This window comes from Euleptes europaea, chromosome 3 (genome assembly GCF_029931775.1).
Source record: "Euleptes europaea isolate rEulEur1 chromosome 3, rEulEur1.hap1, whole genome shotgun sequence".
Taxonomy (NCBI): Eukaryota; Metazoa; Chordata; class Lepidosauria; order Squamata; family Sphaerodactylidae; genus Euleptes; species Euleptes europaea.
The window spans coordinates 3,505,584-3,533,389 of record NC_079314.1 but is presented as its reverse complement, the minus strand read 5'-3'; the positions used below and the strand labels follow the sequence as shown (position 1 = coordinate 3,533,389).

At 44.3% G+C, this 27,806-nt stretch overlaps 1 protein-coding gene across 1 annotated transcript in view; it reads left to right on the top strand.

Moving 5' to 3' along the window:
• RELB (RELB proto-oncogene, NF-kB subunit) overlaps positions 1–27,484 on the top strand; it is a 31,483-nt gene extending 3,999 nt beyond the window's left edge. The window contains exons 3-13 of the mRNA XM_056845732.1: positions 3,651–3,707; positions 4,287–4,295; positions 6,087–6,601; positions 7,016–7,173; positions 7,705–7,796; positions 9,307–9,438; positions 20,285–20,389; positions 25,106–25,321; positions 26,086–26,154; positions 26,304–26,381; positions 27,120–27,484. Of these exons, the coding sequence (XP_056701710.1) occupies positions 3,651–3,707; positions 4,287–4,295; positions 6,087–6,601; positions 7,016–7,173; positions 7,705–7,796; positions 9,307–9,438; positions 20,285–20,389; positions 25,106–25,321; positions 26,086–26,154; positions 26,304–26,381; positions 27,120–27,484 (1,796 nt within the window). The remainder of the gene's footprint in view (positions 1–3,650; positions 3,708–4,286; positions 4,296–6,086; positions 6,602–7,015; positions 7,174–7,704; positions 7,797–9,306; positions 9,439–20,284; positions 20,390–25,105; positions 25,322–26,085; positions 26,155–26,303; positions 26,382–27,119) is intronic.
• Positions 27,485–27,806: the final 322 nt, after the last annotated feature.

Sequence of the window (27,806 nt, the reverse complement as noted above, 5' to 3'; positions counted from 1 at the left end):
TTCCCGTTCTACGGGGCATGAGCTCATCACAGCCAGTGGCCAATCAGGAAACAGCAGCCGGCAGGACAGGGGAATTCCAAGTGCCCTCGGCCGCCTTCAAAGCCTGGAAGTGGGGGAGGGAGAAGGAAAAAGTTGGATATTTGGGAACCAGTGAAGGGAGGCCAGGCCCGGGCTATGAGGAGCCCCAGAGGGAAGCGGCAGCCGCTGGAAAAGAAGCAGGAAGAGATGCTGCGTCTCCCACCCATTGGTAAGGGGAGACAATCTGGAGGGGGGGTGCAAAGTGGGTGGGGGGGAAGAGTGTGTGTAACGAGTTCCGGGCTATCGGCGATTTGGAAGGGTCGGACTAGTGCGGGCAGGCTTGGATCAAAGGGAAACTTGCAGCTTGTTGTGGGGACTTCTCTGACCCCCCCCCTTCCCATGCTTTGAGCAGGGGATCCGGCCCTGGACCAGTTCATGTCCGGCTTGAGGAGAGGCTGCGGCTTGGTGGTTGAGCATCTGCTTTGCATGCAGAAGATCCTAGGTTCAATCCCAGGCATCTCCAGTTAAAAGGACCAGACAGCAGGTGATGGGAAAGACAACTGCCTGAGACCTTGGAGAGCGGCTGCCAGTCTGAGCAGGCAATGCTGACTGTGATAGATAGAATCATAGAAACATAATTGGAAGGGACCTCCAGGGTCATCTAGTCCAACCCCCTGCACAATGCAGGAAATTAGCAACTACCTCCCCCCCACACCTCCAGTGACCCCTACTCCATGTCCATAAGATGGCAATACAACAACACACATGCATGCACACAAAAACACAACCCTCCAGGATCCCTGGATCAATGGTCTGATTCAGTATAAGGCAGCTTCATGTGTTAGTTTGTAAGGGGGTGGGGATGGCTCAGAGGCAGAGCATTTGCCTTGCATGCAGAAGGTGCCAGGTTCAATCCCCGGCTTCTCCAGTTTAAAAGATCAGATTGCAGATAATGGGAAAGGCCTCCACCTGAGACCCTGGAGAGTGGCTGCCAGTCTGAGGAGACAATACTGACCTTGATGGACTGATGGTCTGATTCGGCATAAGGCAGCTTCGTGTGTTTGTGGATCAAGAGCACCGAGCAAGCCGGGCTGGGTTTATGTTTATTAAGGACAGCATTTGTCTAGAGTGATGCAGGCTGGTCAGGGAGGTGTGCCTTTTTTTAAAATGGGGGGGGTATGTTATTTAGAGGCTGAATCACCATCCTTGCTCTCCTGACTCCCTGTCTCATATTCTTTTGGACTGCCATCTTTATGATTCCCCAAGAGGAAACCGGATAAAACCTATAGTTTTGAACTTCTCATCAAATAATACGACAATACTTTACAAACTATTAGCTGATAAGGATCCTGAGATAACCAAAAATGTTGACAAAAGTTTTGACGATAGTAGTCAACCGATGGAAATCTAGTCGGAAGTAGAATCACAACATTAAGGAATGATTTATTTTAATTTTATTTTACTCAAACTTTTATATACTGCAGATTGTACTATGCCAATAAAGGTATTTGAAATTTAACCATGCTTGCTCTCTCTCTCACTTCTCTGGCAATTGATTTATTTTTTATTTGATTAGTCAAAAGCATTTTACTGGATGTAAATAATTTTGCTGTTTCTTGGGTGTGAGGCTTGTGGGAATAGTTACTTCTTAGTGTTTTATGATAGTGGCTTGTTTTACTTTTTATTACTTGGGTTGCAATTCTAAGGATGCTTTCTTGGGAGCAAGCCCCTTTTGAATAAAATAGGACTTCCTTTCAAAGAAGACTGGTTTAGGTCTAGGAGTTTCGAGTTTGCAGAGAATCATCTCCTGGTAACCGGGTGTGGAAACTGGCTAAAAATCTGGTATTCTCTCTTCCGTTCATATTACAAATGACACAAATATAGGTATCTGTGGGCTAGTAAAAAGTGTAATAGGTGCGGATCCTTTGTGAATTAATTTGCACAGCTGTTTATTGCTATATGTCTGGTATTTTTAAGTAGAGAGTGTCTGGTATGTTGATAATTATCTCATGTAACAGGAACATAGGAAGAGGGCAGTCTCAGATCTCTGATCCTTAGGCATGGGGATCTAGAGAGTGTTGGGAGATGGAGCCTGGTAGATGTCTGGTCTGATAGATGTGCAGAGTGGCTTTTTGACCTGGAAAAAATAGGGAGCAATGAAAATAGGGATACAAAAGGGATGTTTCTTTTGGGAGGAGTATACTGAACTGGGGTTACAAGGTAAGCGTAGGCAGCTGATGAGGGGGGAAGGCCTGTTCAGTTCCTGTGCTTTTAGCAGCTGCTTGATCTGCAGAAACCCACAGGTCATGTTTATTTGCTTTGTGAAAACAGGTATCACCGACTGCAAATATCTGCAGATGAAACTGTCTTTCGAGATGTAGGAGTGGGGGCCAGTGAAAGAGTTGGCAAGCTTAATGTAGGAAATGAGTGTGTGCTTACACCATGTGGACAGGGATTCATTAGCATTCAGTTATCAACTCTTAGCCTAGTTGAGTATAGCATGAGACAGAGGTGTCAGCCTGTACAAATGTGATCTCAAGGGCAATTAAAAATAGACCTCCCCCATTCCATTAACAGGCAGTTTCGTTCTGAGGTTGTGAATCCCCCCCCGCTGTTCAAGAATTACACAATGTACAGAAATCCAGCAGCTGGTGCTTGCAGGTGCAGTGATGGGGAGATTCTTCCTTGCTAGATTTCTGCTTGCCAGTTATAGTCCACTTTGCATTTGAGAGCTACTGTCATGGATAAGGTTGCTAGCTTCCAGGTGGTGGCTGGAGATCTGGGATTTCAGCTGATCTCCAGGCGGCAGAGATCAGTTCACCTAGAGAAAATGGCTGCTTTGGAAGGTGGAGTGTATGGCATTATACCCCATTGAAGCCCCTTCCCTCTCCAAACCCCGCCCTCCTCAGACTCCACCCCCAAATCTCCAGGTATTTCCCGACTTGAAGCTGGCAACCCTAGGCAGCAACCAAGCTAGGGTTGCCAGCCCCCAGGTGGTGTCTGGAGTTGGAGATCTTCCACTATTATAGTGGAGATCAGTTCACCTGGAGAAAATGGCAGTTTTGGAAGGTGGACTCTATGGCATTATACCCATTGAAGCCCCTTCCCAAACCCTCCCCTCCTCAGGCTCCATCTCCAAAATCTCTAGGTATTTCCTAGTAATGGAGTAGCTTAAAAAATGTGAGCCAGGAAATCCCTGGTTCAAAAGTTGCCTTGGCCACAGACTTATGCCTTTGGGCAAACCACTGTTCTGTCTGCTTTAGCTCATCCCAGCATGGGGAAAAGAATCCTGGCCTACTCTGCAAGGTTGTTATGGATTATGGAGATAGTGATCCTTACTTTCTTAAAAAGCCTACAGTTATATGATTTAATCTGGGTTTAAAATGTACATCCTCTGAGGTCAAATTGGTTGATGATGCTGGAATTTTGTTTTATATGAGCTGTTTCTCATCCATGGCTATCAGACTCCTCTTGGGGTGGGGGGTGGAAGCAATGTGCTTACCCTTCCCTGATCCAGATGATATGGCCTGGCTGGGCATGGAAAATCCAGTTTAGGAAGCTGGATTGGGTGACTTTTGGAGCTTGGATAATAGTGCTACTTCCTCACATTTTGTATATATGTCTCTCTGCAGGAGCAGCCCTCTCTTCATCCGGCTTGTCTATGATGCAACCAACTGCAGGGACCTCTGGTAAGGACTATGAGCATCCGGTAACCATAGGGTAGGCACTGTAGCTCAGTGGCAGAACATCTGCTTTGAGTGTAGAAGGTTGCAGGTTCAAATCTGCAGCATCTCCAGTTAAAAGGATCAGGTAGCCGGCAGCGTGAAAGACCTTCACCTGCTCAGCTGGTGCTGGTCAAAGTGTCCCTGTTTTCACAATTGTTATGAGCAGTTATTTCAGTTAACAAACCCAGAATATACTCTCTTTCTTCTGTTATCTGAGAAGGAAAAATAAAAGTCAAGGGGTAGGAGAAGGACACCCATGGGAAGCAGGTGTCCACCATGGGCAGTGCGCAAAGAAACAATTTGACGCAAGAACTTACTCATATGAAAGCCTTGTATTCTGCTTTTTCATAAGGCTCATTCTAGTTGCCTAACAATGAAGTAGGACAATGATACAGTCCAATATATGTTACCTTACCTTCAACTGTGAAGAGAGAGAGAGAGAAACTCATTTCCCAAAGCATAATAAAAACAAAATACTAAACATGCAGATGTATGGAATATACTTTGTTCTGATTGAAAATCCTTGCTTGTTTGTTTTTTCAGATGAATTAGGTAAGGACTCTGGGGCTTGGGGGTGCGGCAAGCTTCAGGTAAGGAAAAATGCTGAATTAAGAGGATATATCCTTGACCTACTAGTATATTTAGGGATAGATGTATGTGTAGTAATGATTAGGGAGCAGTAAAAGGACTGCTTCCTATGTGCATGCAAGCTGCTCAATATCTCAGCAGCAACCTGCTGTCAAAATGGGGGTTTCCAACCCACCGTGTCCTTGCAAGGATGATTTGATTCCTCTGTCCCCTGATCTGGGACCCTGGAATAAATCTACTTCTGATGGTTTGACCAAAACTGGGTTTGGACTCTCACACAACACACCAATAAAAGCAACAGGCTTAGTTGAAAAGATTAAATAAAAGGTTCAGGCTGAAGCATAAGACGAAGGACAAGCAGGTGCAATAAAATAATAAAATCTAGCATCCTAGCATACACTTACACACCTGAAAGCCAGCAGGTTACAACATCTTCAGAGCAGCAGGTAGGAGATGCAGCAAGATGGTCCCTGGCCCATTACTGGTCCTGGTGTTGTTGTTGGGCCATGCTCAGAAAAACCTTGTGCCCGGTGGTTATGGGCTAACTTTATAGGAAACTGGACTGCTGACCCCCTGACCAGTATAAGCCAATCAAGAAAATGATCCCAAAGATGATTCTTGAAGAGGAGCAAGATTCCTCCCTTCCATCTGACATCGCTGGGGGCAGTTAAGTCAGGCAAAGGTGTGATCTCAAGCTCTTGGGAACAGCGGAAGAGTTTTTAGTGTTTGACATGGAACTCTCCCCGTGTTATTCTTTCACACTTGGATGACACCTTGGGAAACAGGCTTTCACTTGGAATTTATGACATGGCCAAATGCTGTTGGTTGAACGGTCAGGTTAATTGATACAGAAGTGACCATCTCTCTTGACACCTGCCCTGCTGGGATGCAGGATTTATACCCTCCCTATCTCCCCAACAAGGACCCAAAGCAGCTGACAACATTTTCCTCTACTCCATATTATCCTCACAACAACCCTGTGAGGTGGGTTAGACTGAGAGTATGTGGCTGGCCCAAGGTCACTTAGCAAGCCTCCTTGGCAGAGTAGGGATTCGAACCTGGGTCTCCAGATCCTAGTCCAACACTCTGAACCACTATACCACGCTGGTGCTGTAAAGAGCAGGAGCCAAAACTAGGGAGGGATGTGAGACGTGAAGAGGGAAGCTGGGCTGAAGGGCCATGCAAGTTTGGGCTTCATGGTGCTGGTGTTGCCCGAACTGGGCACACTGTGATGGAGGTGACCTGCAGGAGTCTATGTTTGAGTTGCTAGATTCGAATCCAGGAGCACCTTCAAGACCAACAAGATTTTTGGGGTATGATCTTTCTAGAGTCAAAGGGAGTCTGATGAAGGGAGCTTTGACTCTTGAGAAAGTTCATACCCGAAAATCTTGTTGGTCTTGAAGGTGCTCCTGGACATGCATCGAGCTCTTCTACTGCAAACCAACATGGCTACCCTCTGAAGCTATGTTTGAGTTGAACAGGGGTTGCAGAGAGAGGCAACCATTTGGCCCCACTCCGAAGCGAGGTATGAAGGCTAAGTGGGGTGTGGTGTTAGACCGCGCCCCTTCTCTTCTGTTCCTGCCATAATCCGGATGAAGGCTGTTGTGTCAGTATCTGTGCTGCTTCTCGCTGTCCTTGCGGATGGATCCCCACAGAGCTCAGAGAGTCTTCAGGGCCCACCTAGAGCCGGGGCCATGTAGTGTTTTGAGCTGAACCTAGAACCTGCCCTCTTCTCTTTCTCATTTTGCCTTCCAGAAATCATTGATGAGTTAATTAAGGAGGATGGGTTTGAGCTGAACTCCACATCACTTCTTTCCCGGGTCTCTGTGAACGGGCCAGCCAAGCTGATCCCCAGATGCTCCGGTTTAGCATCACCGACCAGGGTGTTGAGACCCATTGAGCCAACGGGGATAAACCTCTCTCATCTGGCCTTGGAGCTTTCCGGGAGCCCCTGCTTCTCCTCCTCCTCCCATGTCCTGCAAGATTCCTCTGCCTCTCAGCTCTCTCAGAACCTTAATCACCTGACGCTTGTGCCGCAGCTGGTTCCCAGGGGGTCAGCATCTCTTCCTTTGCTGCCTAGCAGCAGGCACCACGAGATTTCCCCTCGTCCTACAGTGGAGGATGTTGTTCGGCCACTACCAAAGCTCGTGATCACGGTGCAGCCCAAACAGCGAGGGATGCGCTTTCGATATCAGTGTGAAGGCAGGTCAGCAGGAAGCATCCTGGGCGAATGCAGCACCGACACCAACAAAACGTTGCCTGCTATTGAGGTGAGGGGGTAGGTCTGTTGCGAGGGAAGCTGCACCCAAAGTAGGGGGAAGCAGACCTTAGAGTGCAAAAATGAGAACCGTAATTGAGATATGTAGAGAGAGCAAGACTGGTAACAACTTCTCTGCAAATACTTCCTATAGAGAGAGCTATTAAAAACAGACTCTCTAGCTACTGCCTGGGATGATATGTAACAGAATGTACACAAACATTTCAAGTGCTACGGGGGAACTGTCAACAAATGAATGCATAAAGCACAATGCAGCCTTTGTGGGGAAGTGAAAGGTCAGTTTGACTGGAAAAACCCTCTTTTGGAGGTAAGGGACAGGAGGAATACACACATTCACTTTCTTTCTTTTGGCCTGTCTTGAGTTCTCCCTAAGGAATGTTCCTGGTTTGGTTTTTATCTCCTCCAGCTGCGGAACTTTGAGGGGAATCCGGAAGTGAAGGTGACAGCGTGTTTGGTGTGGAAAGACTGGCCTCATCGAATCCACCCTCACAGCTTAGTGGGGAAGGATTGCCACGACGGGCTCTGTGAGGTAACATTGAAGCCCCGAAGTAACCCCAAGCACAGGTGAGGCTGTGGATTTCTTTGACACTTCACTGGGAGAACGTTCCTGCACAATTTGGGTTGTGGTTCTAATGCAAAAGGCGCATTAGATTGCTTGTGACCCAACATGCCAGCTGCCCCTGTGACCGAGAATGCTGTTTTACAATGTGCGTTGGTGCTGTTATACCCATGTATGATTGAATGCACAGCGGAGGGTGTTGGGGCCCCGCTCGGTCTTAGGGGGGACAATGTGTCTAGTCCATGTGGCTTTCCTCGCACGTTGGAAGGAACTGTTCTTGCAATCCCTCTCTTGCACACAGGCCCCTGGCAGTGATGTTCTCTGGACAACTGCCCCTTTTATCACAGGATAAAGCCAGCACTGTTGAAACAATACACAGGACAGAAAGCCAAATGGCTGCTCTCTGTTCCAAATTTGGGATGTAGGAGTGGGAATGGGACAAATCGATTCCTCCCTTCTCCCGTGTTTTGCCTTGGCTGCTCTGACATGGTCTCTCTGGCTTCCTCATTCCAACTTCTCCTCTGATTGCTCCGTAGTTTTAACAACCTTGGGATCCAGTGTGTGAAGAAGAAGGATATTGAGGAATCGATAGAGAAGAAGTTACTTCTTGGGATTGATCCTTTTAATGGTGAGAAGGGCCTTCTAAGTGCCATGGCCAGTCTTGAGAGGCCAGGGTTTCTTTTTTTTGGGGGGGGGGACAGGGCAGGTGCCTGTCCCCTTCAGGCTTAGGACCAGGGCAGAGTCCTTACATGGCCTCAAAGGCCTAGCTGGTGCTGAATTCGGGTTATAGTTTTGCAGGACATACTAAGCCCTTCCTTGGCTCTCTGCCTGGCCTGCTGTCCCTGACCCCAACTGTTCCACCTCTTCCTTATCCTTCCTTGACCCTTCTGCACAGCTTGAGAGCTGGTTCAAGCCTTTGCTTTTTTTAAAAAGAACTTGGGCTTAAAGGGTCCCAACGTTTTAAGTAGCACAATATCTGTGCAGCCTAAGATTACCAACCTCCAGGTGGTGGCTGGAGATCTCCCGCTCTTACAACTGATCTCCAGGCAACAGAGATCAGTTCCCCTGGAGAAAATGGCCGCTTTGGCAATTGTACTCTATGGCATTGAAGCCCCTCCCCAAACCCCACCCTTCTCAGGCTGTACCCCCAGTATCTCCAGGTACTTCCCAACCCGGAGCTGGCAATCCTAGTGCAACCTCAAAAACTGGTGAATGGTGAGGCCTGCACATTAGAACAGCCAGGTTTCCTGAGCAATTGGGACGGGATCAGGATCCTTCCTTGACGTCAACTGCAGACATTTGGGTCTATAGGATCTGAGAAACAGGTTGATAGATGGGAGCTGGTGTGTTTTTTTAGCAGGCTGAGCTAGGGTAGTCAGTGTACTTATATTTATTGGCTGGTGTGGATTAGGGTTGCCAACCTACAGGTGAGATCTACCCTGGAATGTCAAATGATTTCTAGACATATTTAGTTACTTCATTTACGGTCCATCTTTCTCACAGGGACTCAAGGCAGATTATACATACGGAATCAGTAGAGTCAACAAAATGGGATATTCAATGAACAGATGTCTGAAGAAGTGTGCTGTGACTCATGAAAGCTCATACCCTGCCAGAAATTTTGTTAGTCTTTCTGGACTCTTGCTCTTTTCTACCAATCAACAATTTGTTAGGATTGCAGAGGTCTGGAACCAACCAGAAAGAGCTGAAGCATAGCATAAGTATCAGCATGGCACATTAAGCGGTGCAAAAATTACATAATAGGATCCTACTTACAGGAAGCTATACACAGCAGTATAGACCATTTATCCAAGTAAGTTTGTGAACCATTTTGTACAGTGCAACCCTGTTACTTGTGCAGAAAAGCCTTCTTGGATAATTCAGCTGCTGAGATAGGTTCCCCTGGAGAAAACGGCAGCTTTGGAAGGTAGACTCCGAGGCATCACATCCTTGCTGAGTTCCTTCCCCTCCCTCAAACTCTGCCCTTCAAATGCTCCCCCTCCCAGATCTCCAAGAAGTTCCACATCTGGTGTTGGCAACCTTAGTGTGGATGCGGGGGAGATGGGGCTTGTTTGGCTGTGTAAGTTTTGCATCTGTTCTACTGTGCCCAGTTTGCAAGCTTTCCCTCTCTTGGACAGCTGGCTCTTTAAAGAACCACCAAGAGGTCGACATGAATGTGGTCCGGATCTGCTTTCAGGCTTCCTATCAGGATGCCACTGGAGAAATGCAGCATCTCAACCCTGTCCTCTCAGAGCCCATCTTCGACAAGAGTAAGTATCCAGGGGGTTTGGGGAGGGAAAATCAGCACCAATAAAGGAATATTATGGCAGAAACAGAGGGTAAAACTCAGCTAAGAAGTTAGGGATCTGCCCAATCCAGTGCTTCTCACAAGATGGAGGTGGAAAGTACCTAGAGAATGTGGATATACAGTGTGAGCCAGAAGTGTGTCTGTGGCGAGGGAAAGGAATTCTGCACAGGCTCAGAGGTGATATTTTTCTTTGCTGTTGGTTTGCTTTCCCCCCAGGAGTGAGTTCTGATGTTGGAAAATAGTTTTTTGTGGTGGAGCCCTGGACTCCTCTTGCCTCTGTTAAAATCCTGGGGCAAACAACAGGCTTTTTAGAGCTTAAGACAAACCCAGGAGGTGGTTATAAAAGTGGACTTCACCTGTAACCTCACTAAATTAATTTTAAATGGAAATTATTCATTAGATTTTTATCAAGTGTAATTACAGGTAGAGTATCCCTTATCCGGACATCCCGTATCCAGACTGATCCAAAAACCACACCCTTCGAGCAGGCAAGCAGGCAGATCTGTGCTGTCTGGTTTCAGTGTTTCCTCTCACCTAAAAAAATAAAATACAGTGTACACTGCATTGTGGGTGGAGACTGAAAGCCTGCCATTGTTAGGTTGTTTGTTGTTGCTCTTGTTTGACAGCTGATATTCTGGTGAGATAGTTACACCTTTGCTTTTAATTTTTTGTTTTTTTATAATTAGGGTACAGAAAAAAAGATAGGGAAAAGAAAAGGGGATGATGATAATAATAACATTGTATCTGTGTCCAAGTAACATTAAAACAATACATACGAGCATCCATCATCAACTCTTATCTCAACCAGCTCATTATAACACTACTTGTTAATTCATATCTACTATTAATCTATTATTAATCTACTAAACCTATGGTCATATTAAAAGATTAAAAATACTTCTCTAATATTTCTTAGTCCTAATCTAGTACCAATCATTGTGTGTGTGTTAAGTGCCGTCAAGTCGCTTCCGACTCATGGCGACCCTATGAATGAAAGTCCTCCAAAATGTCCTATCTTTGACAGCCTTTCTCAGATCTTGCAAATTGAGGACTGTGGCTTCCTTTATTGAGTCAGTCCATCTCATGTTGGGTCTTCCTCTTTTCCAGCTGCCCTCAACTTTTCCCTGGAATGACTGTCTTTTCCAGTGACTCTTGTCTTCTCATGGTGTGACCAAAATATGATAGCCTCAGTTTAGTCATTTTAGCTTCTAGGGTCATTTCAGGCTTGATTTGATCTATAACCCACTGATTTGTTTTTTTGGCAGTCCATGGAATCCGTAACACTCTCCTCCAACACCACATTTCAAAGGAATCTATTTTCTTCTTATCAGCTTTCTTCACTGTCCAGCTTTCACACCCATACATAGTAATAGGAAATTAATCTAGTCTTGGTGGCCAGTGAATTAATCTAGTCTTGGTGGCCAGTGAAACATCCTTACACTTCAAAATCTTTTCTAGCTCCTTCATGACTGCCCTTCCTAGTCTCAATCTCCTTCTGATTTCTTGGCCGCAGTCTCCCTTTTGGTTGATGGTGGAGCCAAGGAATAGAAAGTCTTGAACAATTTCCGTTTCCACATTGTCAACCTTAACGTTGGGTAATTCTCCTGTAGTCATTACTTTTGTTTTCTTGATGTTCAGCTGTAGTCCTGCTCTGGCACTTTCTCTTTTTACTTTCAGCAATAGTCATTTCAAATTTTCACTATTTTCTGCCAATAATGTAGTGTCATCAGCATATCTCAAATTATTATTGTTCCTCCCTCCAATTTTCACTCCACCTTCATTAAATCTAATCCAGCTTTCCTAATTATATGTTCTGCATATAGATTGAAGAGATAGGGAGATAAAATACATCCTTGTCTGACTCCTTTGCCAATTGGAAACCATTCCGTTTCTCTCTTTTTTTAAAAAAACTTTTTTTTATTATTTTCACAATTTTATACTGATAGGTAACTTTTCAGCAACACATTCTTTTCAAAAATAAAATAAATAAAAATTTAACAGCGTCGTTGAAAAACATTTCATCCATTAATAAAATGATATTAAAATAAAAGACTTCCCCCTCAACTTCCTCCACCTTGCTATAACTTTATGTACTCTTTTGTATTGAAATTCTAATCCAAAAATATACATCCAACTTAAAACTAAATTAATTCTGAATTGTCTAAATTATTAGTTGTTACATATTAATTGTTAATTTAATATATAGTAAAGAAAAATTTTTTTAAAAAAATACCTTAAGCAAAAGGATTAGATCAATAATAACTAAATTCACTAGTTATCATTTAATTTCTTATTTAACCCTCCGTATCTCTCTATCACCCATGAACTGCATGCTTCCTTTTGACTTTATTCTTGTTATGAGCTTTGGTTTTTCCAACACTTCTGTTATTTTTAGGATCCAATCTTTTTTGTTCGTGTGTCAAGGCCAACTTCTTTCCCTCCTCTTGTTCTTGTTGTTGGTCAGGGTGAAGGCCAGCTAGATCCTTTTCATGGTTTTCCAAAAATATTTTTACATCATCCTGAGAAATGATAGTAAATTTGACCTTTTTGTAGGTAAAAATGAGTCCCTGTGGAAAGATCCAACAAAATCTTATTCCATTCTTCTTCAATGTCCCAATAAAAACTTTGTAGATGTTTCTCTTCATCATCAAATGTTGCGGAATGTCCTTGAGGACTGTAAGTGGGTTTCCTTTCACGGACAAAGGGTTGTCATAGAAAGTTTGCATAATATAATCCTTCATCCTGATGTCATAGAAAGAAATCATAATGTCCCTGGCCTTTGTAGTAGGTAAAGGGATTCTAGTAGGTAAAGGAATTCTGTAGATTTTATTTATTGCATAGTCCAGATCTTGTTCATTTATCTGAATCAGGTCAGCCAATTATTTTATAATGGTGGTTCTGGAACCTCCCAATTCTTCTCGAAAATTACGAAGGCGAACATTTGATTGTCTTAGCTTCATCTCCATCATAGCTAGCTGGTCTGTAACAATTTCCTGTTGGGAGCTTGGATTTGTTTATCTTAATTTATCTGTTTATTTTTGATATCTTTCTGTTCTTCAATTGTCTTTTTAATATGTCCATTTTCCCCATATCGGTTTTTATTGTAGAAAGTTGTGATTTCATGTTTTTAACATCACTAGTCAATATGTCCAATTTCGGACTGGATTGGTTAGTGGTTTGAGTCAAGTTAGTCAATATGCTGGTTAACTGAGCCAGTTGCTGAAATACTTTCTCATATTGTTTGGTAAAGATATCAGTGTGTTTTAATAGCATTTCCTGTATGTTGACCTTCTCCATATTTATTTCTGAGATTAATTCCAAACAATCACCAGTATCAAGGTTGTGTTGTAAGTGTGCTGGCAGGAGCCAAGAACTGTGACAGTTTTCAATTAGTCAGTTTTATAGTTTCCCCGGGGTTAAATGACTGCGGATTCTTTTCTTTTTTTGTAAAACAATTAGTGTGAAAGATTTATGGCACTCTAGCTCCATTCCGTTTCTCCATATTCTGTTCTAACTGTGGCCTCTTGTCCAGAGTACAGGTTCGTGATCCACACAGTCGAAAGCTTTGCTGTAATCTATGAAACACAAGTTGATTTTCTTCTGAAATTCTCTCGTATGCTCCAGTAACCAGCGTATATTTGCAATATGATCTCTAGTGCCTCTTCCTTTTCTGAAACCAGCTTGAACATCAGGCATTTCTCGTTCCATATATGGTACCAGCCTTTGCGGTAAGATTTTGAGCATCACTTTACTTGTGTGAGAAATTAATGCAATGGTCCGATAGTTGCTGCAATCTTTGATGTCCCCTTTCTTGGGAATTGGAATGTAAATGGATCATTTCCAGTCTGTGGGCCATTGTTTTGTTTTCCATATCTGTTGGCATATTCTTGTCAAGATTTTGATGGACTCCGTTTCTGTGGCTTGGAATAGCTCTATTGATACCCCATCTGCTCCTGGTGATTTGTTTCTCCTGATTCCTCTCAGTGCAGCTTCCACTTCACTTTCTAAAACTGTAGGTTCTTCTTCAAAAGATTCTTCTTGGAAATAATCTGTTATCCTTTCATCTCTTCTGTATAGTTCTTCAGTGTATTGTTCCCACCTTTTCTTTATTTTGTCCTGTTCAGTTAATGTATTTCCATGGTGATCATTCAGCATGCCTAGCCGTGCTTTAAATTTTCCTTTGATTTCTTGGATCTTGTGGAACAGATCTCTTGTTCTTCCTTTTTTGTTGTTCTCTTCTATTTCTTTACACTGGTTATTATAATAGGTCTCTTTGTCTCTACGTGAGAGTCACTGGACGTTGCACTTAGACTTTTATTCTGTTTCTGTCACCTTCTACTTGTTTCTCGTCTATCTTTGGCAACTTTAAGAGTTTCCTCAGACATCCATTGAGGTTTTTCATTTCTTTTGGCTACAGGAATAGTCTTTGCACATTCTTCCTTGATAATATCTCTAGTTTGCACCCATAGTTCTTCAGGTTTACATTCACTTGAACTCAGTAATGCAAATCTGTTCCTTACATGGTTTTTAAACTCTTCAGGAATATTGCTTAGATTTTATTTTGGTGCTATTAATGTTTTGGTGTTTTTCTTAAGCTTTATCTTGATTTTTGATATTCAGTTTATGATCCGTACCGCAGTCAGCTCCTGGTCTTGTTTTGGCCAAGAGAATAGAGCTTCTCCATCTTCTGCTTCCAATTATGTAATCTACTTGATTTCTATACTGGTCGCCTGGTGATGTCCATGTATACAATAGTCTGTTTGGTTGCCTGAAACATGTGTGCAATGAACAGATTGTTGTCTTCACAGAATTCTACGAGGCGTTCTCCTGCTTCATTCCGTGCTCCTAGCCCAAATCTGCCAATAACATTTGATTCTGCTTTGTTTCCTACTTTTGTGTTCCAATCACCTATGATTATCAGCATATCTTGTTTTGGTGTGTGATCAATTTCTTCCTGAACACTGGCATAAAAACTTTCAATTTCTTCCTCATCAGCATCTGTAGTTGGGGCATAAACTTGAATGATGCTTATGTTGATAGGCTTTCCCTGAAGTCTGATGAATATTATTCGGCCAGACTTTGCATTATAGCTCCTGACTGCCTTTGCTACATCTTGCCTCACTATTAAAGCAACTCCGTTTCTTCTCTTTTTGTCATTCCCAGAATAAAACACTTTGTAATTTTCCGATTGAAAATGTCCTAATCCAGTCCACTTTAATTCACTTACTCCCAGGACTGAAATGTCCATACGTTCCATTTGTTTAACAATTTCAAGCTTACCCTGATTCATGCTTCTCACATTCTATGTTCCTATTGTATGCGTCGAACAGCTTCGGACTTTCCTTTTGCATCTATTCATGTCAACCACTGAACGTCCTTTCAGCTTTAGTCAATCGCATCATTAAGAACAGCGCTACTCATACTTGTCCTCTGCTCTACCCCAGTAGCAGATTGAGTGCCATCTGACCTGGGGGTCACATCTTCCAGCACTATATCTTTTTTCATTTTGGATTGTCTCATCATAGGGTTTTCAAGGTAAAGGTTGGTCAGAAGTGGTTTACCAGTGCCTTCTTCTGTGCAGTACTAACCAGGGTTAGCCGTAGTGGCACTGCCATTGTCTACGAAAGATCCTCCGCCAGTGTCACCTTCCACTACTGCTGCTGCCCAGTAGCTAACCTTCAGGGATTCCTCTGCCCCCATCCCCATTGGAACTGCCTGTTCTTTTCTGTGGATGTGGCCATTGATCCCTTAAGGGGCTGGATGCATCTTCGTCTGGTGTCTCAGCTGTGACCATTCCGCCTTGAGTGACTCTGCTAGGGGTTTAGTCTCTTGATAGAGTCTAGACCCCTTACGGTATTGCTCTCAGCTTCCCTGACACACACAAACCCCCTCACCACGTTAAGGTGTGCATCATTACATAAATATTATATCCATGGACTCCTGCATATTCTATACTCCAGTTTAACCTTTTATCTCAGTGCCCTCTAAAAAGCCAATGAATTAAGACCACTTGAATATCTTTCATATAAAGGTTGCCATCTCAACTTAAAGTCATCTATCAATCTCTTTTTTTACCAAACACATCAATTTAGACATCAAAGCAAAATCAAATAACTTGTTAATCCATTTAGTCACGTCTGGAATCATGCCCGCTTTCCAGTGCCTTGCTTATACGATTCTGGCAGTGGTAACTGCGTATTGAAAAAGTTCTGAGTGCGTTGAGCTCACTTGAGAAGGTATTATGCCCAACAACATGTTTTTAGGATTCAGGTCATATTTCAGCTGTAGCATGTCCTGCATTTCTTTATGTATTGTTTTCCAATATTGTTGACTTTTTTTTTTTTTTGCAAGACCACCAACCACCATTGATGATAAAAGGTCCCTTCTGTTTCTGAACACTTTTAGCAGTTAGCTTGGTTCGTCTTAAACATCTTTTGGAGAGAGGTACCATCCATAAAACATTTTGTACCAATTTTCTCTTAATTGTTTGCAATGCAAAGAGCTTAATTCCCTTAGTCCACAATTGTTCCCAAGTTTCAATTGGAATCATTTTGCCAAAATTTTGCATCCATTTAACCATGCAAACTTTCACTTGTTCTGATTCTGTCTCATATTTTAGCAAAAGTTGATAAATTTTAGATAATAACAAAATCATCAGATCACCTGTTATCTGCTCAAATTCCGTTGGCCTTCTCAAGTTATTATCTCGGTAGCGGTCCTTTCTTTTTATGGTACACAAAATTATTAAAAATGTTTAAAATTACCTTCAGGCTATGTATATAAAGTGTATATAAAACATAAATAAATTTGGGTTCCATCCCCAAGATATCTCATTATGTATATGCAAAATATTCCAATATACAGAAAGATCCAAAATACGGTTCACTTCTAGTCTCAAGCAGTCCGGATAAGGGATATTCAACCTGTATTATGCTTTGGTCTTGTAAATAAGTCTGTGAAGAATGCTGACTGGTTGGTCTGAGGCAATAACATATTGACATTTTGTCAGCACTTCTCATATTTTAGTTCCATTATGTATTGTAGGCCAGTTGTCAGTTTTGTAAAGGCACTGCGGACCAAGACAATACAGCGAAACCCACTTTGGTCTTTGGTTTACAGTCAAACCTCCTGGGGCATCATATATTTGTTTGTGTGTTTGATCACAATGCCCTGTTCATCTACTTCAGAGCTCCTCAACATTTTTGAGCCTGTGGGCACGTTTGGAAGTTTGAGAGAGGGTGGTGAACACCACCCCAAAATGGCTGCCTCAGGAGGCAGAGCCAAAGGAACCATCTCACATCTTACGCTTTTGAGATGAAGCTCTTCTATCGGGAGATGTTTTCCTACCCTTATGAGGGTAGAAAGAAATGTCAACCTGATAAGGATTTAAACTAAATCCTATGGGGGAACGAGACAAGAACTTAAAGCCTAGCATGATGACAATAACTGGAGATGAGAACAATAAAGATTTGCAGGGAGTGCCATGTATGCGAGGAAACATAAACATGCGGGCAAGTTCAGAAACGAAAACCTCAGGGCACATAAACCATGGGTTCTGTTGTCTGTACACTAATGCGCAGAGTATGGGAAACAAGCAGGAAGAACTTGAAGCCCTAATACAGGAAGGGGATTTTGACAAACCAGGCAGAAGACTTGGATGAGGCATTCCTACACCAGATTATAAAGTTCTCAAAGAGATGGGACACGGTGGTCATGGGAGATTTTAATTACCCTGATATCTGTTGGAAGTCCAACTCTGCTAAAAATGCAAGATCCAATAAATTCCTGACTTGTCTTGCTGACAACTTCATATTCCAGAAAGTGGACAGGGAAAAAAGGGATCTGCTGAGATTTGATTCTTGCCAACAGGGAAGAACTGGTTGATGAGGTTAAAGTAGAAGGCACTCTGGGTAGTAGAGTTAGGCTTACCAGGTCCTGTTGGTTGATCGCGGGAAATTTTCTGGGGTGCGCAGTGTGGGCGCGCGCCTGGCTCAATGCGCCCGCGCGCCTACATCACTTCCGGTACTCGGAAGTGATGGGGATGCTCTCTCAATCTCGGCCGAAACTCTATGGAAACCATAGAGTTTCAGCTGAATTTGCTAGAGCGTCCACGTCGCTTCAGGGCAAACCCTAAATTGATGTAGGTGCATCACACGTGCGCGCACGGGGTGCCCGCCGGCCCTCAGCTGGTCGGTGGGCAATCTGATCGGTTGGCGGTAGTTTACCCACCACCACCTGGCACTTGGCAACTCTAAGTAGAGACCATGTAAACTTGGAATTTACAATCTTGGGGAAAGGAAAAACTGTACATAGACATATAGGGTGGACTTTAGGAGAGCAAATTTTTACAAACTAAAACTTATGCTGGGTAGAATCCCACAGTCAGAAATGCTTAAGGAGAAGGGAGTTCAAGAAGGGTGGGAGTTTCTTAAAAATGAAATACTGAAGGCGCAATCACAAACCATTCCTATGGGAAGGAAAATGGGAGTAGCCTAAAGAGGCCAGAGTGGCTACATAAACAGCTTTTTGGAAAATAAAAAGGACTAATTTAGGAAGTGGAACTAGGGCCTTATAACCAAAGAGGAATATAAACAAATAACTAGTGCTTGTAGGGAGAGTGTTAGGAAAGCTAAAGCTCAGTATGAGCTTAGGCTAGCGAGAGATGCTAAACACAACAAAAAAGGGTTCTTTTCCTATGTACAGAGTAGGAATAAGAACAAGGACAAGATAAGCCCATTCCAGGGACCAGAAAGTGAAATTGTAACAGGAGATGAAGAGAGGGCAGAACTGCTCAATTTTTCAGTCTTCTCTTGCGAGGGAAACGGTGCTCAACATGGCATAAACAGAGTACGTGATGAGGGACAGGATTTGCAGCCAAGGATTGGCATTTGGGGTAGTGCACAAACACCTAGTTTATTTAAGTGAAACAAAGTCCTCAGGGCCAGATGAATTGCATCCAAGGGTACTCAAAGAACTTGCAGATGTAATTTCTGAGCCTCTGTCCGTTATTTTTGAGAATTCTTGGAGAACAGGTGAGGTGCCAGCAGATTGAAGGAAGGCAAATGTCCCCATCTTCAAGAGGGGGAAAAAGGAGTATCTGAGTAACTACTGACCCATCAGCTTGACTACTATACCGGGAAAGGTTTTCGAACAAATCATCAAACAGTCAGTCCTTGAGCATCTAGATACGATGGATCTGATCACTAAGAGCCAGCATGGGTTTCTCAAGAACAACTTCAACAAAGATAAATGTAAAGTTCTGCATTTAGGTAGGAAAAATCAAATGCATAATTATAGGATGTGGGAGACTTGTCTGAGCAGTAGTGTGTGCGAAAAGGGACTTGGGGTCTTAGTAGACCAAACACTGAACATGAGTCAGCAGTGTGATGCGGTAGCTAAAAAGGCAAATGTGATCTTGGGCTGTAACATCAGAAGTATAGTGTCCAGATCACACAAAGTGATGGTATCACTTTGTTCTGGTTAGACCTCACCTAGAGTATTGTGTTCAGATTTGAGTACCGCAATTTAAGAAAGATGTAGACAAGCTGGAACGTGTCCAGAGAAGGGCAACAAAGATGGTGAGGGGTCTGGAGACCAAGTCCTATGAGGAAAGGTTGAAGGAGCTGGGTATGTTTAGTCTGAAGAGGAAAAGGCTGAGAGGGGATATGATAACCATCTTCAAGTACTTGAAGGGCTGTCATATAGAGGATGGTGCCGAGTTGTTTTCTGTTGCCCCTGAAGGTCGTACCAGAACCATCAGGTTGAAATTAAATCAAAAGAGTTTCCGTCTAGACATTAGGAAGAATTTTCTAACAGTTAGAGCAGTTCCTCAGTGGAACAGGCTTCCTCAGGAGGTGGTGGGCTCTCCTTCCCTGGAGGTTTTTAAGAAGAGGTTAGATAGCCATCTGTCAGCAATACTGATTCTATTACCTTAAGCAGATGATGAGAGGGAGGGCATCTTGGCCATCTTCTTGGCATGGAGTAGGGGTCACTGGGGGTGTGGGAGGGGAGGTAGTTGTGAATTTCCTGCATTGTGCAGGGGGTTGGACAAGGTGACCCTGGTGGTCCCTTACAACTCTAGGATTCTATAATTCCATCTCCTGGGAAGAAGGAAATCCTGAAGGGGGACTGAAACCACACACTGCCTGAGGAAAGCCCAGGTGCCCTGTCATTTGAAAGAGGGCCGCTAATAATTCCTGACTTGTCTGGGCCACCCACTTTCTGCAAAGCTCAGTGGGCACCAAGGGAAGTACTGGTGAGCGCCATGGCACCCATGGGCACAATGTTGTGGACTCTGTTCTGCTTGAATTATAATTTCTGAGCTTTTTGGGGGTGGGAAACCATGCAAGTTGAGCACTGGTTGATGTGTAGGTGTGCCCCCCTGAGCAGAATCATGGTTTTCTCTAGTGAAAGTCATTTTTCCCTATCAATGACCTGTAGCTGGGTTACTTCTCCCACTTTCTCCAACAGGCAGGGCTGTTTAAATTAGGCATCTGGTTAGGCTTTCTACAGTAGGGAGTGTGTCACCAGGCACAGCTCTGTGCGGAGAAAGTTCTAGAGATCAGGAGCCATCACAGAGAAGGCCCTGTCTTTAGCAGCAACCCATGTCACCTTCATTGGTGTGAATAGTGAAACACACAGGGAAGGGCCTCTCCCCATCTTAACTGCCCAAAGTGGGGTGTTCTGTGTGTGTGTGTGAGTGTATTGGTAATTCTTGTAGGCAGATGGAATAGAAAGCATGAAGGAAAATGGGATGTGGGTCTAAGCAGAGAGTCAAATTTTAACACGGTGAGCTTTGGTATGCGCAGAATCCACAAACACGTCGGAGCTGAAAATCTACCGAATGAATAAGGACTACGGATCCTGTACGGGTGGAGAGGAGCTCTATTTACTGTGTGACAAAGTCCAGAAAGGTAAGCGTTGAGAACTCCAGGGTCTTTCAGAGGCCCCATTCCTCAACAGACGGTGGGCCCCATCTGTCCCATCCAGCCTACTTCCTTGCCTGCTGTTAGTCCTAGGAGGAGGAACAAGAAGTGAGGACAGGGTTAGGGTTACTCTCCCAGGTGATCTCAGTGGGCCCTGAAGGAGCTGCAGCAGAGGGAAGGAAGTCAGCCAGCTGAGAGCAGCAGTGAATGGAAACAGGAGCTGCCAATGCAGAGTTAATTGTTACTGTAGTGAGAACAGGATGCTCCTTGTTGGGAAATACCTGGAGACTTTGGGGGTGGAGCTTGGAGGGGGGAGGGACTTCAATGGGGTATAATGCCATAGAGCAGTGATTCCCAACCTGGGGTATGCATACCCTAGGGGTACAAACCAGGACATTAATGGCAGGAAAAGGCACATATGTCAACAGTGTAAGACAGGGGTGGGAAACCTTTTTCCTGCCAAGGGCCATTTTCACATTTATAACAGTGTTTGGGGGCCATACCAGGCATAGATCTCCCAGTGTGGGGGAGGGGAAGAAAGAGGCTAGGGTTGCAAGATCTCCAGCCACCTTAGAAAGAGAGAAAGAGAAAAAAGAAAGAAAGAAAGAAAGAAAGAAAGAAAGAAAGAAAGAAGGGGAAAGAAAGAAGGGGAAAGAAAGAGGGGAAAGAAAGAAAGAAAGAAAGAAATAAAGAAAGAAAGAAAGAGGAAGGGAGAAAGGAAGAAAGGAAGGAAGAGAGGGAGAGAGAGAGAAGGAAGAGGAAGAAAGAGAGAAGGAGGAAGGGAAGGGAAGGGAGAGGGAAAGAGGGAAAGAGGGAAAGGGAAAAAGAAAGAGGGAAAGAAAGAAAAAGAAAGAGGGAAAGAAAGAAAAAGAAAAAGGGGGAAGGGAAAGAGAAGGAAAGAAAGAAAGAGGGAAGGGAAAGAGAGAAAGAGAGAGAGAAAGAGGGAAGGGAAAGAGAGAAAAAGAAAGAAAGAGAAAGAAAGAAAGGGGGAAGGGAAAGAGAGAAAAAGAAAGAAAGAAAGAGGGAAGGGAAAGAGAAAGAGAAGAGAAGAGAAAGGGAGGAAGAAAGAGGGAAGGGAAGGGAGGAAGGGAAGAAGGGAAGGAAGGAAGGAAAGAGGATGGGAGCGCGCACCAGCAGCCCGGGGATCTCGCGCACACACACACACACATACACGGAGAGGGCTGGGGGGGACCCTCTGGTGGCAGCGCGGCAGCGCGCAAGCCGGGGGCATGGAGCACGGGGAGGGCGGAGAGGGGACCTTCAGCTTTGTGCGCAGGCGCTTTGGCTTCCCAGTGAAGCCCGAAGTGCCGAGACGAGGGCTGGCTAGCGACACCTAGCGCCATGGAGCTCCCCGGCCGCGGCAGGCGGGCCGGGGGCCGGACAAAATGATCTCGCGGGCCGGATCCGGAGGTTCCCCACCCCTGGTGTAAGACAAGATACAAGTCAAAAGTTGTAAAATTAGTGGAACATTATGACGAGTGGCGGAGCAGGTTTCTTCGTTTATTAACCTCAAGAAAAGCCCCGTTCCCTTGCTTCGTGGTTTTGGCAAATTAAATAACAAATGTAATGTATTAATTAATGTAATGTAGTTTTCAATTCATTGTATCTTTTGAGTTTTGAAGGTAAATATCTATGCAAAATCTGTTTACCTTATTATTCCATCCCATTATTGGGCTATTTATTTACAGTTACAACAAAATTTTGAAATAACAGCCACTATATTAATTACAAACAATTTGGTAATATGAAGGGTACACTTTATGGCAAAGGCAGCCAAAGGGGTATGCGAATGAAAAAAAGGTTGGGAACCACTTCCATCCAGTCTACCTCCCAAAGTGGCCATTTTCTCCAGGTAAATTGATCTCTGTCGCCTGGAGATCAGCTGTAAAAGCGGGAGATCTCCAGCCACCACCTGGAGGTTGGCAACCCTATACTCTGGGCTTGTTTGGTGGTGGAGCTGAAAGAGCAGCTTAGACAGGCGTTTGGCCTAGAGTTTTGTGAACTGGTAGCTATCGGCTCGCTCTGGTTCCAGAGGGTTGGAAAAAGTGCAACGAAAGATGCATTTGGCCCCTGTGGCGGGTGGAGTTGAGATGGACTAACTCGCCTTCCAAATGCAGAGCTACACATTACTTCCCATAGCTGTGTTTTTCTTGTAAGGCAAACATACTGGAAGAGGGGGCTGCGAATCAGACAAGGTGACTAGGAGGAAGGGTACGAACCCCCCATCTGACAGTTTTCACCTACAAATCCAGTCCACTTCCACAACTATTTTTTAAATAGTTTTATTTATTTTATAAACTAACAAACATAACATCACATAACAACATATAAACATACTCAGTTATCATCACATTATAGTTTACATGGAGCTTAGTTTTTAAAAAACATTACATCTTAATAATCAGCCTCTTTAAATTTCAATGTCTGTATCGTAAGTCTTCCTATCTTGTATATTTGTATTGTAAATCCATACACATCCTTAGTCATTTTTAAAAGTTTAATTCTATTCTTAATTGTTAGCTATATAATTAAAAAAGATTTTCCATTTTTCTTGAATTTCTATCGGGTATCAAATAAGTTTGTATTAATGGAATGTGCTACTATGGCTAAAATAGTAAAACTTGGCAATTAATGATGCGAACTATGAGCAGTTCGATGAAAAATGGAAACTATTTTATAAATATGTTGAGGCTTAATTCTAACAACAATTAGAGAGTAGGCGTTAACTAATTGCAGTGAAACTTAACCTAATTTAGATCTAGATCATAGAGATAGTAAATGAGTTTGATAGACACAATAAGGCAATTATTCTTTTGATGATATAATCAGCAATGTTAAAACTATTTTTAATAACTTGGGCCACTAATTGACGACAGAACGGTGATGAAAAGCCGGGCAATACAAGTCTGCTTGATTTGTTTCCGCTTTTTTGTCTTAATAATTGTATTGTTGATATCCCTATTTTTCCCTTTTTCCTTTTTTCCTTTTGTACCCCTTTTTATATATCAATTAAAAATAATTTAAAATATAAGTTAGTTTGGCCATGGCTGCATGTTCTGCTAACTTATTCTTCCATTCAATTAAATCCTCTGCCTTCCATTTTGTCGCATATATTGCGCCAAATACTTAAATAATTCACTGTGTATTTTTGGAATATTGCTTGGCAAAATATTTAATAACATACTTTTTGGATCTAACACAAACCTAAGTTTTAATTTATTTTGCATTTCATCATGTATCTAGCCAAAATTTTCTTGCTTTTTTATATGTCCACCACATGTGGTAAAATGTTGCATTTCCAACACTTCCATTCCACTACTATTTTAAACAATTCTTTCCCCACCGCTGGGCTCCAAAACTATAAGTTAGCCTGGGGGTGGGAGTAGGGTGGAATGTCATGGGAATTGCCGTTGAGAATCATAAGAAAAAGCCAGGCTGGATCAGACCAAGGCCGATCAAGTCCAGCAGTCTGCTCGCACAGTGGCCAACCATAATTGACTGGAGAGAGAAGGTGCATAACTCATCCCATATTGCCTGGCTGTCCCTTGTGACTGTTTCTCTCTCTGGTATGGATTCATGGACAACTGATCTCCAGGCTTCAGAGCTCAGTTCCCCTGGAGAAATTAGTAGATTCAGAGCGCAAACTCTGTTATACCCTAGATTCTAGATGAACTCGCTCCCCAGATTTCCGCCTCTACAGACACAGCCCCAGATCTCAGGTGGGAGTTGGCAACCTAGATATGTTATTTCTCGGTCCTGCCAAGCTGATTCTCAGGTGTGTGCAGACTGATTTGGATTAGGTCCTCAGCGTGAGGGGAAAGGGGACTGGAGCTGGGAAAGGTACAAAACATTTTTTATCCTTCAACCTTTGTGTGCTCATTGGTGAGCATATTTTGTTTCTATAAACTTAAATAAGTTTGCATGACCCCGGACAGTGGCTGGGGTGGAACTGATTAACCTGTATCCAGCCAGCTATGTTGTAGGTAGGATGTGGTGTCCAGCAGTGGGAGGCCAAGAATCCAAACTCCTAGCCGTAGGTTTGTCAGCCCTTTGCTGGCAAACGCCGGAAGATTTTTGGGGCAGTGCCTGGGGATAGTAGAATTTCAGGGAGACATGATGTCATTTCTGGATGATGCTCTAGCATCCCCAATGTCTATGGTAAAGACCATAAGATGTGACATCATTTCTGGGTGGAGCTTTGGAGGATGTGACAAAAACCTCTGGGTGGCGCTGTAGGTATCCCACCTGCTCTGTGGTCATTACCATAGAGATTGGGGATATTTCTAGAATGTCACGATCAACGCCATCTCCCCCATTTGTTTTTCTCTCACTCCTTAAATTATCAAGGAAAGGGACAGGGAATTCCCACTGTTAGTGGGCGAATGGCAATTCCATCTAGCCATGTTTCTGCATGGATGGCTTGGATAGACTTCTGCCTACATCCTGGGGTTGTTGTTGAGGATAAATGAATATGAAACACTAGATAAATGAATAATAACAGGTTTAATGTTAAAATCTGCCTGAAAATCTCATTTTGCTGGCTCTGGGCGTCTTTGCTTTGGTTTCTCCTTGGTAGACGAAATAGCTGCCATTGCATTTCCATCAATGCCACAGACTCCCTCGGGGCTAAGTGTTGACTAGAGGGATTTCGAGCCTTGTTGACCTCAAGGCTCCACATACCAACTTCTCTTTTTGCCCGAGCAGAAGATATCTCCATAATCTTCCGAAAGGATGCATGGGAAGCCAAGGCCGATTTTTCCCAAGCTGATGTTCACCGCCAGATTGCCATTGTCTTCAAGACACCGCCTTACCAACACCTTGACATTGTGGAGCCAGTAGAGGTGGAAGTGTACCTGCGGCGCTTGATGGACAGCGTCTCCAGTGATCCCTTCAGTTTCCTCTACCTGCCCAAGGACAATGGTAAGTCCTGTCCCCTCGTCTCCCAACCCAAGGGTTCTATAAATATAGACTCCTGCTGGATCAGGTCAACAGTCCATCTGGTCCAGCACCCTGTTTCCTGCAATGGCTAACCACGTGCTAGGAAGGGCCACAGAAAGGGCATGAAAGCTCTACTGCTCTCTTCCCCTCATGCACAAACAACTGGAATGCAGAGGCTACACTGCCTTTGAACATGGAGGCTCCATTTAGCCATTGTACTTAATGCCCCTTGACAGATTCCCCCCCCCTGAATTTGTCATCGTGACCGGCTCTACAACAACTATTAATGAATCCCAGAAGATAATTATGTGTTGTGTGAAGTAGTACATCCTTTTGTCTGTCCTGAATCCACTGCTCAACAAGAGAATCCGAACTGGAAATTTTGCTGCCGTTATATATCCTTGTGAGACACTCACACGTGAAGCCCAGTCCTCTTTGTGGATGCAGTCCTGCTAGGGTTGCTAACCTCCAGGTAGTGGCTGGAGATCGCCTGCTATTACAGCTGATTTCCAGGCAACAGAGATCAGTTCACCTAGAGAAAATGGCTAGTTTGGAGGGTGGACTCTATGGCATTGAAGTCCCTCCCCTCCCCAAACTCCACCCTCCTCAGGCCCCACCCCTCAAATCTCCAGGTATTTTCCAACCTGGAGCTGGCAACCCTAAATCCCGCACTCCCAGGGGGCAGATTTGCTGTGGTGCACGTGCTTGCGGTTTGCACTGATAAGTCTGGTTCCATCTCTCTGCAGATACATACCGAGTGAATAAGAAGAGGAAACAAGGAATGCCCGATGTACTGGAAGAGCTCTCTGGCCCAGGTTTGTGCACTCTTGGGCATCCTGGCCTGTCCCTCCCCCTTGCCCTGCCCAAGGAAACAGTTCAGGAGTTGGTTTTTTCCATCTGTCTGCTCTCTGTGGCTCAGTGCAATAAGGCCTTGAAGGTTTCCTTTTGGATTTTGCCTTGCCAGATCCTCACGGGATTGAAGCTAAGAGGAAGAAGAAGAAGCCTGGCTACATGGACCATTTCAGCCAGACCCCGTCAACAGGTCAGTGAGGCGAGATTAGGTACATCCTGCCTTGATTAGGGCCCATAGAGCTCGAAGCTGGATCTTGTCCAATGACCCCAGTTTCCTTTTCTCATGGGGAGCAGCCCCCAAAGTGGGAAGTAGTGTCTAGAACTCGCCCCCATTGGTATCCTTGTGCAGAAATAAAGGTCCCAAACGTCTAGATAGGATTGGTAGCTCTGGGTTGGCAAATACCTGGAGATTTTGGGGATGGAGCCTGAGGAGGGAGGAGTTTGGGGAGGGGAGGGACTTCAATGCCATAGAATCCAATTGCTAAAGCAGCCATTTTTGCCTGGAGATCAGTTGTAATAGAGGGAGATCTCCAGCCACCACCTGGAAGTTGGCAACCCTATGTCTAGGGCTGCCAAGCTCCTGGTGGAGGCAGGGGATCCCCTATCCCCAGGTCCCATTGTCCACTGCCAATTGGAGCAGTGGCATGAGCACAATTAAGGGGGGAAAAGCAGCCCCGGGGTACTTACCGGAAATTGAAACAGGAAGTGACAAAGGATAGCTATGGTTTTACCATAGAGTTTTCAGTGATTCCTAGAGCTACCATAGTCACTTTCTGTATCAACGTCCTGTAAAGAGGTAATATATATACAGTATATTTTAAAACATTTTCTCCCATGATGCTTTACCCCTTCCTGCTGGTTGCCAGGCACTTTGGCAACCCTACAGATGTCCCTCATTGTTACTTCAGAGTTATTGTTCTGGTTGCAGCTTGCCCCATGACCCATCTGGAAGACGGGAATTTCCTGACCAGCTTGGAGCACATCTCGGTGCCACACTTTGAGGACTATAACCTGCTCCCTGACTTCTCTTCTTACACCTACCCCAGCTTGAGCGACGTTTTGCTGCCCAGCACTACGGACTTCCCAGACACGGCAGACCCCGAGTTCCTCCTAGACTCTTATTCCCTCCACTCTGGCATCTCTGCCCCTTTCCCGCTTTCTAGGGAGAGTGATCCAGATGGCACAGCCAGCTTGGTGGGGAGCAGCTTGTTTCCCAGCCAGTACAAAGAGGCTGAAGCCAAGGCGGAAATGGAGGCCAAGCTGACGGCAGCAGGCACCTCGTCAAACTTGTGAAGGATCATGGCCTGCCAAAGCCTCTTTGGGAAGAAGTCTAGCTCTCTATTTTGAATCTTACTGACCTCAGGAGTTCTTTGGTAGAGAGAGCGGGGACTGTGGTCCCTGCTGGCGATCTGAGGGGACGTATATTGAAAAGAAAATTGATGTGGTCTGTACGAGGGACCCGTGAGGCCTTCCCCCTGGGAGACAGGCCAGATATGAACTGAAGGAAAAATTGCACTACTAGCTCAGTGGGAAAAGACAGTACCCTGAGATTGGACCTAAGATTTGCTCTCCTGGTATGTTGTCCTCAGTTTTTCCCCTCTGTAAAACGGGGTCA